The 17044-nt window shown below is 39.1% G+C and overlaps 1 protein-coding gene across 2 annotated transcripts in view; it reads left to right on the forward strand.

Moving 5' to 3' along the window:
- Positions 1–17044, forward strand: part of LOC115420004 (cadherin-4-like) — a 346596-nt gene that overhangs the window by 224082 nt on the left and 105470 nt on the right. For both annotated transcript variants that reach the window (XM_030135107.1, XM_030135108.1), the window contains exon 6: positions 8728–8883. In XM_030135107.1, the coding sequence (XP_029990967.1) occupies positions 8728–8883 (156 nt within the window). The remainder of the gene's footprint in view (positions 1–8727; positions 8884–17044) is intronic.

Below are 17044 nucleotides of genomic sequence, written 5' to 3' on the forward strand. Positions count from 1 at the left end.
CTTGGTCATGCTCACGACGGTTCTAGTGCGGGATGACGGCGGAGGATGGGTGGGGAAAACCCCTCCGTGGGAAGTCCTCCCAGCCTCAAACTCGAACCCGCAGTGCGGAGGAACTGGCCGGCGGAGGCGGGTCGCGGAAGCCAGTTGTTCTAGAACTATTAACTTGGATCACCTGTGGCTGAGTGCGGAGTTAGAGGAATAGTAAAGCGGAAATCACGAAGCTCTGCCCACCCTCCCCCTCCAGAGAGTTTCTTGTACCAAGGGCCCAACATGAGTCTGTTTCAGGGGGTCAAATTGGTTGCAGTGCCCCAGGGTGACAGTAATGTGCCTTAAGGCTGGAAGCACCGGGTATAAAACAGAATAAAGATCACGAAAAAGTCCGTTCTGAACCATTGTAGAAACATGGGAATGTTTCTGTCCTGTTCATTATTTTAGAGCAGATTCAGCTAATTACTGTTGAAATGTCATATTTATTTCCTTTCTAATATCAATATTGATTCTGTGTTGCACGGCTGCAGTAGTCAAATAATCACGTTTACAACTCAAAATTGCACTTTGGTATCACTAAATGAATCTGAATCAATCAATTAATACTGAATCGAATCGCAATTAATCGATTCAGAACCTTATGAGTCGAAATTGAATTGATTAAGGAAACTGGCCATGATACCCAGCCCTAAATAGTAGTATATCCACTGTTAGTACTTGTATTTGTAGTATTAGTATTAACAGTCATGATCCTTTGTTCTGGTTTCTAGTAATTATACTAACACCAGCTGATCTATTTTTGACAGTTCTAGTTCAGTTATCTGTGCATCAGTTCCATCCATGTGTCTCCCCCTGCTTCCCCCTTCTCCCCCTCTCCCCAGTCAGTCTCTATCTCTATCGCTCTCTCTTTTTCTCCTCCTTTACTCTCTCTCTTTAACCCCAACTGGTCAAGGCAGACGTCCATCCTCCAGGAGTCTGGGTCTGCTCCAGGTTTCTGCTGTTAAAGGGATGTTTTTCCTTCCACTGTCACCGGTCACAAGTGTTTGCTGCTGGAGGATTCTGTCGAGTTTCTGTAAATTGGCTTAGAGCAGTGTTTTTCAACCTTGGGGTCGGGACCCCACGTGGGGTTGCCTGGAATTCAAATGGGGTCACCTGAAATTTGTAGTAATTGATAAAAATAAAACTAAAAAAATTACTAATAAAATGTTCATTGTGGTCGGTTTCAGATGCTGCAGCTCTTTCATAATTCATAGTTTGAGTTCTTGTTTGTTCAGTATTAATTGTCAGCCTTGTAAATCCAAGCTGGACTGACTGTACATATCCTAACCAAGGAAAATAAAATTCTCACTTTGTGCAGTAATCTACACCTGGCTTTACTGCCTCCATCCATAATAATATACATTACATAGACTAAATGTCGACTAAAATTAATGTTTTGTTGCAACATAGCATAGCAAACTATTACATGATCAAAACAAATTAATTTTAGCAAAAAAAAAAAAGTCTCTGTTTTGAATGTCTGAGGTCGCCAGGAATTTGTGACGTTAAAATGGGGTCACGAGCCTAAAAAGGTTGGGAACCAGTGGCTTAGAGTCTGGTATCGACCAACTCGATATGTAAAATGTCATGAGATAACTTTTGTTATGATTTGGCGCTATATAAATTAAAATTTGATTGATTGATTGATCATCACAGAGTAACTTAGATTTGGTTATCGCTGTTAAAAATGCCAAAAAGAACCAATTCTATGATATTTGTTCTACAAGTCCAGATGATGAGTCAACCCCAATCTGCTTTTCAACAATTGCTATTTTAATCTTGTTTTTAATACTTTTAATATGCATTTACCCCAATATGACCTTGTTATGTCTTCTTTGCATTTGTGTCAATGTAGACGTAGTTCTGAGACAGAGTCAAAAAGCAGAGCAGATATATGAGGCATCCAGTGAGTGAGTAGTTTCCATTAAAGGCATCCAGATATTTGGCAGACGTTGTCTAAATTAGGTTTGACAGCTGTGACAGCTAAAGCGTGACTGAGAGGCCTCCAGAAGAGCTCAGTCATATTTGTCTGTCCCCTGAGTGGTTGGCATCATGTCCTCCCACAACGCACGTCAGCACAAAACTGCTATTCATTTAATTCAACTTACTGCATATTCACTACCTGCTAAACTTAAACGTATAGCATCACACATCCTAAACTTTAGCAGCTGCTGGTTGTAGCAGTGGTAGCAGGTGTTTTCCATGTGTGGACCACAGCAATGTTTACTGTCACATCAATTAAAAAAAGCTATGTAATTGTACTACTTAGACACAATATAAGTCACTCAGCCTGTGTCTCAAGTGTCATTCTGAAAAAGTAAACTGTCAGAGCAGAATTCTAAGTAATTATACTGAGTAACATAGCATTGTTAGTTTACAGAGTAAGTGTATGTTAATTATACTTGTAGAAGACATGAAACAACAAGCAAATGAAGGAAGCAAAAATAACAATACAAATTGAAACCCCTCCCACTTGTATCCATTACTGCTATTTTATTTATAATAACATCAACCAAAAATGTAGCAAACTACAACAGCATATTAGGGCCACATAAGACAAGAAAAACGCTTGTCACTACAAGAATAAAGTTGTTATTTAACGAGAATAAAGTCATTATTTAACAACAATAAAGTTGCAGTTTTAAAAAACTCATTATTTAACGAAAAAAAAGCCGTTATTTAATGAGAATAAAGTCGTTAATTAATGAGAATAAAGTTGCAGTTTTAAAAAACTCATTATTTAACGAGAATAAAGTCATTAATTAATGAGAATAAAGACATTATTTAATGAGAATAAAGTCGTAGTTTTAAAAAAGTCATTTAACGAGAATAAAGTTGTTAACTAACGAAAATAAAGTTGTTAATGAGAATAAAGTCATTATTTAATGAGAATAAAGTTGTACTTTTATGAGATTAAAGTCATAATATTTTGAAAATTCAACAGAGTTTCTGGTTTTACAGCGAAGGCAGCAAGCGAAGCAGCAACTTTCACTTCTGTTGGACTCAAAAACTCCGACTAGCATCCCCACAGTTTCTTCAGAAACAATAAACCCTCTCTCGGAGCTATAATGTAAACTATCAGCTGACTTTTTGTTTGAAGATGACATCATAATACAGATGTGTGTAAATACTGAGCTTAATACTTGATTCAGTAAGGAATACAGTCTGTGAGTCTGACACTTTGGAATATCAATAGTACATAGAGGATTAGCCTTTAAAGGCTCAGTATGGTAAGTATCGTAGTCTATTATATATAATAATAATATATACATAAACATATTACATTTGAAAAGACCGGATCCCTGTACACATCCACTCACTGTATAAAACTCCTCTGTACATATTACAAATCCACTGTAAATCTCATCCCATTGTTGTTCTTGACTCGAGTTGAATGTTTGTCTATATTATGTCTATGTTCAAGTGTGATTGGGTTCATGTTGAAACACTTATTATTTATTTATTTATTTTATTTAACCTTTATTTACCCAGGCAAGATATTAAGAACAGATTCTTATTCACAAATGCAGCCTGATCAAAAAGCAATGGCTCCTTGAGGGGAAGGGGGTGAGGGGGCTAAAAGTAAAAACAAGGTTAAACAATTACAGAAACAAACAGTTAATAAATAAATACATTACAACAATAACAGTGAGACATGTAAGAGACAAATACTCAATATGAAACATGCGAGCAAAGACAAACCGAAGCCAAATTCCTTGTATGTGTTCACATACTTGGCCAATAAAGCAGATTCTGATTCTGATATAGTCATGTGCTTAAGTGTAGTTTATGTTGGAGTCTGTTGGGGACGTGGCTATTTGTTGATATGACTTAACTAAGCTAATTGTCTCTATCACATGTTTAAATCCACGATAATAGTCTGCACACATATTTCTATTTAGAGGATTTGGATTTTTTCCCCACTTAATATCCTCATGCTCCCTCCTAGTGCAACATTACCTCTCGTCAGCTTCTCTACAGTGGCAGTAGTTTGTAAAATTAGCTACTGCTAGCTTAGATGTCAAGTTGGCTAACATGAAAAAACCTACATGGTCCAACACACAAACAGTGCACGGTATGAGCACACAAGAATTACACTGAAATCACCATTTTCTGCTCCACTTATCACAGCTGATTTCTTTTTTGCTCATCTTCTTTCCTGTTTACCTTAAGGGGGATAGTTGGTCTTCATTTTCTGTCATTGACTTCAGATTGTTACAGAGTTATTGTTCAAGTTGAATTGCATGTTTCCTCCTGAGATGTCTTTGCAATCATCTATTGGTTTTTCAAGGCGGAGGGTGTTATGGTCACTGCAAGCTCCACTGCATTTAATATTTCTGTCAAGTAAACTTTAACTCAATGAAGTGGCCTGACTTTATTTTTCACAAAGCTTTGGAAAGTCACATTTTTCACATATTAAGACACATTTTTGGGATGAATTAAAAAATCGATCATCTCACAGAGCAGCCAGTGTGGCCCTCGAGGTCATAATCTACGTGAGCGATCTCTGACTGCGTTAAAAGAGATCTTTGGTATTGAATGAGCGCCTGGTTCCCTGGTGTGTAACCTATGGGGGCGTTTGATGTGCCCTAACAGCGGAAAGAGGCGACTGAGCCCATAAAGAGCTATAAAATAAAGAGAGAGAGACAGAGATGAGAGAGAACTACAACACTGGCCCAAACCATTAAGCGTGTACAAGACATAAAAGAGGCTATCAAAGAGTGTAAAGCTCACATCCCCATTATTGTGTGACATTAGCCTATAACACACAGTAACCCTTAATGATCCCATGGGCGCCAGCAGCAAACTGTCCTTTCATGACTTCCTGCTTGAATGATTGTTGTTTCCTGGAACCAAAATACTGCGAGAGTCAGGCTACACCTCTGTAGCTGTTTGTCCTTTGGGTTGAAGATCGCTGTTTTGTTCACTTTGCAGAACTGCTGCAAATCAGTCAGACATGAAGTAAATGTATGCTTCCGCGTGTACCCTCCAATAAAGGCCACATTAGTCCCTGTTTATGTAGGCGTCCAACTATTTATGCAGAGACGGTGCTCATACAGGGTTGGATCAATTAAAGGAGATTTGGACAGACTGAAACTTCACAGAGCGCTAATTAGGCAGCCAGCCGCTGTGTTCAATGAATGGAAATGTATTCGTCTCCTTTTCCCTCTATCTGTTTGTGTGTCTTGCGTCACCCTGAGGACTTTAACAGAACACTAATTCTTCATCTAATTTTCCCCCAACTCCCTATTGCTTTCACTCCCTGCGTTGCGTCTCTCTGCCTCAGTCCCTCTCCATCCTTCTACTCAAGCTGATAGCTTATCCCACAGGATCCCAGCAGTTGTCAGTAATCAAGGAAATCACTCTCAAAGAGTTACAAATAGGTCACTTATCTGATGTCTGGTCTGATCTGACAGAGACAGACAGCCAGTTAAGCCTTCTGCATCTGCCGCTCTTTGCTATTTTAGTGTGATTAGTAGCCATTCTATCTTCCAGGAGGTAAGCGAATGAAAGCCACAAATAGGCAGAGAGACAGAAAGAGAGTGGGGGCGGGGGGGTGATACAAACCCTAGTTTTCATCATTAGCATTCTATACAAATGGCTCAATTGAGCAGTTGTCACTCATGGGATTCCCAGGACTCTGCAAAGCCGTGCTTCTTCATTTATTCAATTTATTGATATAAAGACTCTTTATTAAGAGACACCAGCAAATGTGACATCTGGTCTCAGGTGGCCTTGATGTGGAATTTGAAGCAGGAATAGAAGCAAAGGCCACATGATGTGTACGAGCTCCTTTGTCTTCACTGGGGGGGGTTTACGTCAACGTTCCAGCTACTCACGGCCTGCTTTGAAGTTCCAGTGAAGGGACACAAACACACTTACACACAATCATACACAATCACGCACATGTCAGGATGCAGAAGCATGCACACAGTGCATTTGAGCATTCTCCTATGTGTGTTTCCCACACGATGGCTTTGTGAATTATTGAATTGAGCTAGTCCTTTTGATCCACGCTTTGGTGCGCAGACTGTCAGCCTTTACCTGTCAAACACTTCACTACACACACATACATGACTACAAGCAGCCTCTTATGCACCAAGGAAATGCTGACATGCAAAAGCAGCGGCATGGGGGGGTGTATTTTTTCATGTGTATGTGTGCTGTTGCAGTTCATCTGTTGCTGTTTTAAACAGGACGGCCTTTACATGTTCTTAACAGATAACAGGATTACAAGAAAAGGAAGGATTTCTTAAGCACATCGTCATTGCTAAAATGAATAATTTGCCTGTTGTACATATTATCTGTCTGTTCTCCAAACAGATGACACAGATGATGAGGGTGAATGATCAAATTATGTTATTATTTATGCAATAATACCACTATGATATGATTGGCAGATGGTAGGCGTGAATAATAAATGTAATTAGTCGTACATTATCATTGTCATGCTACAGTGATTACACATATGCCAAGTAGAAGAGTCTGAGTGCTCTGATGGATATAGGAGTTACACAATGCTGTACATTACTCCTGGACCTGCGGGCTGCACACACACACACATACACACACACACACACACACACACACACACACACACACAGATCCTGTGTGAAGTGAGCCCAGGAAATGAAAATTGCACCTGTGAAAGCTATCGCGCTACAGTGCGAGTGTGGGAGGATCACACTGGAAATTAAGAGAGAGGGTATCATGTTCAAGCAGAGAGATGTTTTATGCAGAAGCCGCCGTCACTGCTGAACGGATGAAGTAATTTCATTTTCATGCATGATCTGCAGCCCCACAGACCAGGAAAATTGCATAGGAGGGGAAGAGAAAGATAGAGAGAGAAAAAAAATCAAGCCTACCCTTTTCTCCATTTGACTCTGCGATTATTCCCTCTGAGTTGTAACCATAGTGATGGTTCGGTCCCAGGAGAGAAAAAAAAAACATTCAAAGGAGTGTTGTGTTCAGAACCGTAGCACGAGGGTAAAGAAAAGATGATATAAAGATGACGGGAAGAGAAAGTGGTCCAGGATCCACAAATGTCTCCAAACTGTCAGTAAATGTCAACGCAGGGTTTGGACACGAACACAAACACGTCTCTGTTAACAGGAGTATGCTTGCATTCTTTTAGAATCATCTAAAAATGAGAAAAGTTCAGCTTTTGTTATGTGACAATAAGCTGCTTAAATCTGTCGTGTTTCAGAGAATGAGCGTTTATCCTGAAATCCTTATGGGTCACATTTGTGAGACTTCTGTAATTACCGTGTTTCCTCAGGTAAACGAACTGTTGCTGTTGCCATGACCACAAATATACATTATAGATAAATCAATATGTGACATGATTCAAGAAGTGTCTACTCTGAACATGATTCATCACATGGTAGCCAGTTTATTAATGATCCATATTTGCACACCCTAATTATCAACTAATATAACAATGATAATGTTGCATTGTGTGGTGACCCTGTACAGTCCTCAGACCCCATCGAAAATCAATGGCAACCGGGAAGGAAAACTTTAATCCCATTTCCTTTTGTCTTGTTTGAAGTCAGAAAGGTGTTGAGAAAAATATTGATATTTTTATTGCTGTGGCAGGATGGAACTTGTTCAGTGTAAAATATATCACTCTTTAAATGTCACATTTCTTATGGTGTGACATAACAACTGAAGTGTTACAGGTGGAACGGTCACATTGAGGTTAGTATGTCAATGGAAGTTGAGAATAACGGCATGAATCAAGTTCATATCACAAAGGCATGTCGCTGTCAGAAATACATCTATAGGAAGGAGCAGGGCCCTGTTCACACTTTGTCTGCTGAGAAACTGCCAGGAAGGTAAAGATATCCAGAAGCAGAGGCTGTGTTTTCCACATGTTCAGTTATCACCTTCAGGCTGCAGGATCTGTGTGTGTGCACAAAAGAAAAGCTGAAAGTATTATCTTGAATGAATGAATGAATGAAATCTTTATTTTGAACATGTCGACAGTGAAATCAAAACAAAAATCAACAAAATATAAGTGCTGGTACATAAATGATTGATAAGTAAACAAACAACAAAATAATAATAATAATAATAATAATAATAATAATAATAATAATAATAATAATAAAACAATTGAAATGAAATTATACATGCTCAAAAAGGAGTAAGAAGAAGTAAAAACTTATGTACTACTACCCCGATTACTATTCCTTATGATCACTATATAGCAATTATTATTTTGTATGAATATCAATATAATAATAATGATGATAATAATAATAATAATAATAATAATAATAATATCATACATCCTTTTTCCTATATACACAAATATATTACCCATTTACAACTTATTCCACCAGATATTAATACCAGATATTAATAAAAACTAAAAAAAAAAAAAAAAAAAAAAACTAAACTAAACAAAACAAAACAAAAAAAACAAGCAAAAACACATACACATATATAATATAAATACATATAATGTTCTATATTGTCCTATATAGTTATATCATAATAATATATTCATATATCCATATTAAACTAAATATTATCAGCACATATGTGGCAAAGCCCCACTATGAATCACAATGAACTATCTTGAACAATACACCGAGGTCCATCTGCTGTCATGTAGTGAATATGTCTTGTAAATGTCTTTGATCTGCCTCATATTCCTCATACTCAATCTTCTTTCTCTGCTCCTGTCACCAGATCCGCTCAGATCAGGACAAGGACGTCGGCATCCGCTACAGCATCACTGGAGCCGGCGCTGATCAGCCTCCAAGTGGGATTTACAACATAGACCCCATCAGCGGAAACATGTTTGTGACTCAGCCTCTGGACAGAGAGGAGAGAGCCTCCTTCCATGTGAGCAACAAATACCTGTTTTTCTTTCCACTTTTCCTTCTATGTCTGTGTAGTTTCTCATTATTGTCTCATTATCTCACATCTCTGTGGAAATGCGCCTCGCCTTTTCTATCCCCCATCTACCGTTCATTTTAACACTAATGTTGGGTGCCAAAACAACACCATCACTGCGAGCACATCCGGAGGACTTGGCGTTCTGTTAGCTCTTGTGTGCAGCCTTCACATCACCCTCGACTGACTGATTGATGCTGAAGCCAGTAATGAAATGAAGAATGCCTTGGCAAAACACACAGCGACTTCAGCTGTCATTTGGACTGAGGTTTACCTGCAAAGAACGGCACAGAATGGATAGAACAGGGAAAGAGAGAGAGAAAGACGCAGATGTAAAGTGCAGAAAAACACTTGGAGCTAATGAGCAGATGCACCTTTGAGTATGTGCAGGAAGCTGTATGTGCCTGCAGTGTGTACAAGTGTGTGATACACATTACATATGTATAAGTCGTCATAAACAAGTTGTCTTTTCCCTTGTTCGTCCTCGTCTCCTCGCTCTTAACCACCCACCATGCAATGTCACAGATGCCATCACATCATGTCTGTATAATGTCCATCAGTGCTCTACTGCTTCAGTATCTGGATTGGCTTTTTATTGTGTTTAGTGTGAAATGGTCTGACTATGGCTGACTCCAACTAAACATTTGACTAGAACCACTTTTGGACATTTGTAGAAGAACATGACTCCAAAATAAAACAGGATCTAGAGCAGGGGTCTCAAACTTATCTTCTTTCAGGGGCCACATTCAGCCCGATTTGATCTCCAGTGGGCCGAACCAGTAAAATAATAACATAATAACCTATAAATAATAACAACTCCAAATTTTTGTCATGTTTTAGTGCAAAAAACCCCAATTAAATTATGAAAATACTTACTTTTATAAACTATCCAAGCAAAAACGATGTGAATAACCTGAAAAAAAACTGAAATTTCCTAAGAAAAATATGGACAATTTTAGTATTCAGTATTATGTCTCAACTTGTCATTTCTACATGTGCATTATGGATCGGATCTACAAAGACACTAAATACTTAGTAACAGGAAGAAAATACTTAAAATTGTTCTTAATTTTCTTTAGACGTTTCAGGTTGTTCATATTTGTTCAGGTTATTCACATTTAATTGTTACAGGATAGTTTGTAAATGTTAATATTTTTATAATTTAATGTTATTTTTTGCACTAAAACAAAGACAAACATTTGAAGTTGTCATTATTTACAGACATAATGTAATGTTATTTTCTTCACATCAAATCAAGAAGAAAATATGGAGTCATTATTTTTTGTAGGTTTTTATGCTGTTATTTTACTGTAGATCATATTGGTCGGTATGTGGAACCTGAACTAAAATGAGTTCAACAGCACTTTGCAAATTCATCCCACGGGCCGGATTGGAACCTTTGGGGGGCCGCATTTGGCTCTCGGGCCGCATGTTTGAGACCCCTGATCCAGAGATCAAACTAATGAACTCTTTTTAAAAATGCAAGCTCTCAAATGTCCAGATTTGATTCAGTTTAAAACAGCACAACTAATATTTAAATGAACATATGTGACTTCCAAACAAAATACAGAAGCTGTTCTCAGAGAGAGAAGGGGGGGCAGTTTTGTGAATTATGCCAGAACCAGCGGCGGCTGCTCGTCTTTCAGAGAGGGGAAGCTCATTGCCGGCTTACATCAAAATAAATGTCAAGTTATTTAAACATAAATTCGGCCCTCCGTTTCTTTTTCAGAAAATGGTCAGTGACCTTATCGTACCAAGTAAACAAGAAACCTCTGAAACTGTGTTAAATTGAAACAAGGAAGTAAAATGAGTGGGTTTTATTTACAGTGCAAGAAATGAACAAGTATTTTCATTGTGGTTTCTCTCTCGATTTCACAGCAGAATGCGCGACGGTATTAAACTAAACTCTGTCAGTGAAGGAGAATATCTGAAAATAGCTGTCAATCAAACGGGATACACTCTTTCAGCTGATCCTCCAATCAGCATGTGGAATCCTGGCGTCCAGCCCGGCCGAGGTCCGCCCACAGCTCCATTCACCCCCAGAGATGCTGAGCGACTGGGGGCAGGACATCATTGTGGCATTTATCCAATTACCGTCAAGTGTTGAGGCACTGAAAAAAACTGTTCCACTCAGTCCCATTGAAGTGTATGGACGCTGAGCATCTACAGGCAAATGCACTGAGCAGAGATCGAATGAGAAAACAGCGCAACAGGAATGAATGAGAAGTGAGCAACATTGAGTCTGTTGATTTGTGATAAAGCTGATTCTGAACGAACTCGTCTCTAAGATGAACGTGTTCTAACACATTTGGAGTCAATCACTTGGCAACACAACCGCACATATTTAACCATTTAATTTTCGTAATTTTAGGGGAAGCCGAGCTTCCCTTCCAGTCTATGAGAAATCACCACTGGTCAGAACAACTTTAAAAAGGGTGTGTGTTTTTGCAGGGGTTAAATTATGGAACAGTCTAACGCTAAAAACAAAGCAAAATAAAAGTATAAACCAGTTTAAAAGAATGTATAGAATACCATTTTTAAATAAATATAAGGATGAGGAAAAAGCCGATAATGACAGTGTATACGGACAGGCGTGGGTAGGAACACGTACGTTTGTACTTCTGCCTGTTCTGTTTCAAACAGAAGGAAATAAGTGCTGTGGAAGTATGTTGAACATGTTTAAGATTAAAAAAAAATCCATATATCTAAACACAATAAATCCTCTCTGGATGTCTAGTCAGTCTACGATGTCGTGTAGATCTATAACTGTCCAAAACTAATGAAATATCTGAAAGTAGGAAACCTATTGTTACTGTACAATTGTAAAAATGCAAGATTTGATCCAAAAGTCATGTGAAATACCACAAAAAAATATGATAAAAATAAACCTTTCATAATGATATAACATACTTAGTTGATACTGTACAATTCCTTCCACATTATTAAATTATTCACAATATATTGAACTATTATTGAATTGAATAATTTATGATAAAAATAGGACCAATGGCCCTGTAGCTTACCGGCCAAATTAAAAGCTTTGGGAAATGTATCCAGATGCCATTTATTATCACCCAGTTATGTGTATTTATTATATTACAGAAATAGCCCATGTTTTGGTCATATTCCAATCAGATCTGTAAATAAATCAAATTCCAACTTGATATCATTGATACTTACTGATTTATTGTATCAATCCACTTCCTATCTCTTACAATGGGAAAATTTGTCAAAGTCGCACCAAATCCAGAATCAGATCCGGATTGAAATAATTTCAATACCTTGTGTTGACATCATCATAAAGAAGCTGTATACCAAGTTTGAAGTCAATCAGAACTGTAGTTTCAGAGAAGAAGACGACTGAAAGTTTTGTAGCGGACGACAGACGACGACAGACGACACATGATGACAATAGCTTACTGCCTATCGGCCGGTAAGCTAAAAATAAATGAAGTGACGGAACAGTGTATGCGCACAGTGTAATTTTTAATGGAGATGATTTCAGTGGCAAAATATATTGGCATCTGTTGTTTAAAATATTCCTCCATTTACATTTGCAAAGTGAATCCCAGTGTCATTTTTTTCCACTTTTTTTTCCAGTGTACAGTTGATTGGAGGTTATTCATGTGTGAAGGACCAAAACATGTTTCCCAAGTTCAAGTTCTAGAAAGACGCCCAAAAAGATGGGAATACACGAACTTTTCCTGCGTGAAAATAATCAGTATTAAGAAGACATAAAAAAGAGACATCACTGTAGTTCCTCCCATAATCCACATATGGCGACTGTCCTCTGGTTCTGTCTTTTTCTCGGTGGAATGCCCCCCTCTTCCGTTTTTGGTGTTTTTTCTTCCTGTTTTTCGGTGGAATGTCCCCCTCTTCTGTTTTTGATGTTTTTTTCTGTCTTTTTGTTGGTGGAACGTCCCACTGATCTGCCTCGGCGGAGGTTTGCGCTTTCCGAGTGCTTCTAGTTTTTCTGTGTTTTTCTCGGTGGAATGTCCCCCTCTTCCGTTTTTGGTGTTTTTTTCTGTCCTCTGGTTGTGTCTTTTTCTTGTCGGAACATCCCACCTCTTCTGTTTTGGGTGTGTTTTTTACCAGCCCCCTACATTTCTGCACACTCACCTTGTGTCCTGTGCAGCTGTGGCGCTCAGAGGTGCAGTTTGACAGCTGTACAGTCATCCTGCAGAGCCTTCAGGGGGCCTCACCACCACCACCACACAAAGGAGACTTGGGGGGGTTTGAGTTCATGAGTGGCCCCTTTGGAGCCTTGGGTTAAACAGCTTCATTGATGCTTGAATTAAATATGCACACCACATGAGACAGCTGTTCACTCTAGGCCACTGGTTCACATACACACATTATAGGTTTCACTTTATATCAGCGAAGACTAACACCTCCACTCAAGGTGGACGCTGGTGTCAGACTCCCGACGCCTGCCTGCCTGTCAGCGTGATAGATGGCATTGTCGGCGATAGAGCTAATTCAAAAGCGTGCTCCTGTCTCAGCGGAAGGATGAAATAAAGGAGAGTGGATCTGTTCAGTGTTCCTGTCAGCGCATACACTCAGACGTATGCACACATTATAAATACTAACGCACACATACGGTGCGTGTGCTGAGTACCAACCATCTCAAATCTCCAGATGATCGTCTGCTTGATTGCTTTGTCTGCTGCTTCTCTGTGTATGCTCCGTTTACGTTGGGATGAGCCTCTTGTTTGGTCCTTTGCTGCATTCTTCAGGCTCTGGACACTTGTTGGTGTGTGTACACATGTTTGTTTTCTCTCTATACCTGCACTTACACTAAAACACCAAATTGGGATCAATGAAGCTGCCGTGTTATTGGTCCTTGGGAGAAGACAGCTGCTCAGTAAACAGTTCTTATTTGATGCCGCCTGTGGTAAAAACAGCAGGTTGAGCTGAGGGTACTTCAGCTTGAATACAACTGGTCCTTTAGACTCTTGTGCACCTTCGCTGCTTGTGATGTGATGTATGATTTAGTAGAAGAGAATGTAGCAGCATCTGACCCAGGGGAAATATAGTCCATTGCTTGCTTTCTTTCAACTTGGCAGGACATTCCCAGAACCGCTGCGCTTTTTTCAAGCCAAACTTTGCTTGTTAGTTTTGAGTTCAAGTGAAAAAGAGAGACGAGGCTGCTGTTTTTGACAGACTAGCACCGGGGGGAAGTGATCTGTGAGGTGAGGCGAGTGGGTGTTAGCCTGAGCCTCAGTTTTGTCAGACGGAGCTACTGTGAATCAGAGCACAAGAAGAATTGAGCAAATATGGAAATGTAGGTGATTTTCCTATTTTGTTTTGTGGCACGTAGGCCTATTTCTGTGTTTGAAAGGGTTCCTGAAGGACACGTGATCAGCTTTAAGGGCCTCAATTCATGTGTGATTTAGAAAACATGGGACAAGTGGTATAAAAATATGTTATGAAGGTCACATTTTATGTTACTGATGATGAAGTACGGTCGGTGCGGCGCAGTGGCCTCGCAGCTACAAGGTTCCAGGTTTGATTCACAGTCACTCTGGAGTCTTTCTGTGTGGACTTTGTCCTCTCAGCACCACCCAGTCTTCCAGCATCCCCCACCATTGAAAACAGATACATGTAGGTTAATACACCTGTCAGTGCCCTGATGATGATCTGCCCCCCCCGACCCCCCAGTGACTCCAATGTCCAATGGCATCTCACTGTTTCTACTGTGTCACGTGCTAATGCTAATTGCTGATGCTAGGTCTTTTGTGTGTGTGTATTAGGATGGTTAAAATGCAGAGTCTGAATTTGATAAAATAAGTTAACCATTATAACATTACCATAAATAATCAATATTCAATCAAAACAGTAAAAAAAATACATGGAAGTAACTGATGTTGAAATCCACAGGTGTCAAACATGCGGCCCGGGGGCCAAATCTGGCCCGCCACAGAGTTCAATCTGGCCCACGGGATGAATTTGTGAAATGCAAAAATTACACTGAAGATATTAACAATCAGTGGTGCCAAAATCATTTTAATTCAGGGTCCACATACAGACACATACAGTCCAATTAGATTAAGTGGGTCAGAACCAGTAAAATATTATAATAACCTATAATAATGACGACCCCAAATTTTCTCTTTATTTTTTGGTGTAAAAAAAGTAAAATTACATGAAAATGTTTACATTACCAAACTATACTTTACAAAAAATGTGAATAACCTGAACAAATACGATCAAACGGAAATGTCTTAAGAAAAGTAAATGCAATTTTAACAATATTCTGCCTGTTACTAAATGTTTTGTGGGATTGTAATGCACATGTGTAAATGATAAACTGATAAACCGAAGAATAATATTGTTAAAACTGTACTTGTTTTTCTTAAGACAATTCAAGTTGTTCATGTTATTCAGATTTTTAAGGAAACTTTGTAGATGTAAACCTGATCATAATATAATTTTTCTTTTTTCAGTGTTATTATTTTACTGCTCCGGCCCACTTGAAATCAAATTGGGCTGAATGTGGCCCCTGAACTAAAATGAGTTTGACACCCCTGTTGTAAAGGAATCATGGGGAATGAGTAAACCACCAGAAAATTTGCCATGACTCATAAAAGTTTAAAGGTTCAACATATAAGATTTGTGCATGTTTGTGCCCTTACATGAGTTTTGAATGACTGGAGTCTGGACTGTGCTGGGAATGGTGCATTCATTTACATTAGCTAACTATCACTAAGCTAATCACTGTCTCAATTAGCTCCATCCATGACCACAGCATTCTACTGATTTCTCTGTAGAGGACTTTGTGGAGGTTGGTTTTTCCATGAAATTGTGGATGCTCAATCCAAAGTACTTTAGTGCAAAACTAGATACCATTAGCTTAGAAATGCAATACGCTAATGTCAACAAATGCACACAAGGAAGTACAATATATACACATATAATGTTGAGTGGTGCATCATAATGAGGTGAGTCAGCGACTGTTCTCCGGTTTGTTAGAATTCGATGGAGAGGATGATCTGGAGTGTCCAAGATGTCCTCCACTTTCTTCAGTGTGCACCTCTAATCCACAGTCCACAGTGAGTCCAATCCTTTTGGGATACTGAGCCGGCTTTACAGGGTGGACTGGGTCATTTTGTTTCATGCCGCCTCTCCAACAGGCTATAAAATAGAAGTTCACATTAACTGACTGGTACAATATGTACTGCATCTTAGTACCAACATCAGATGACCTGAGGTTAGGGTTAGGCTCCTTAGGTCATTGTGTCCCAGATTTGGTCCCTTTTAGCAGAGTCCATCTGTGCTCAGCTACCACTTCATCCTGTTGAGTAGATGTTCTCCAAGGTTTCCAACATATGCAAGATATATGTATGTGGGCATCATGTCAATGTCCACCCCACAAACAGTTATATGTATTTATGTCAATTCTTGTCATTCTAATAAAATATCCCCGTTATTCATGTTTTTTTTCTCATTGTTTTTATTGCAGTTTTTTTTGTTTCCCATTCAACAAAACAGTGTCTTCCAAAGACTAGACACAAAACATAACATACACTACAGCTCTTACATAAGAAATAAAACACAAAAACATAGCTTGATACAGTAGGTGGTAGGTCAGACGTACAATGGACGGGAGTCATATTTACCTCCGCCAAGGAGGTTATGTTTTTGCCAGGGTTTGTTTGTCTGTCTGTCTGTCTGTCTGTTTGTCTGTCCGTTAGTGTACAAGATAACTCAAAAAGTTATGGACAGATTTTGATGAAATTTTCAGGGTTTGTTGGAAATGGGATAAGGAAGAAATGATTAAATTTTGGTGGTGATCGGGGGTGGGGGGGCCCACGGGGGGGGCCACTGATCAGCCTTGGCGGAGGTCTGCGCTCTCCGAGTGCTTCTAGTTATAAATATAATTGAAGTTCACAACAGTCTTTTTAAAAGGGTAGATGAACGGTCTGGTCCAATATAGTCCAAAAATGGGTGCCATACTCTGTAGAACTGATCTGCACTGTTATGTATGATGCTGGTCAAATATTCTAGGGGGATCAGTTCCAAAATTATTTTACACCAACCACAGATAGAAGGAGTCTTGTCACTGACCCACTGCAAGAGAATATTTTTCCTTGCTGCAAATGTTAGAACA

The sequence above is a fragment of the Sphaeramia orbicularis genome, chromosome 5 (genome assembly GCF_902148855.1).
Source record: "Sphaeramia orbicularis chromosome 5, fSphaOr1.1, whole genome shotgun sequence".
Lineage (NCBI taxonomy): Eukaryota > Metazoa > Chordata > Actinopteri > Kurtiformes > Apogonidae > Sphaeramia > Sphaeramia orbicularis.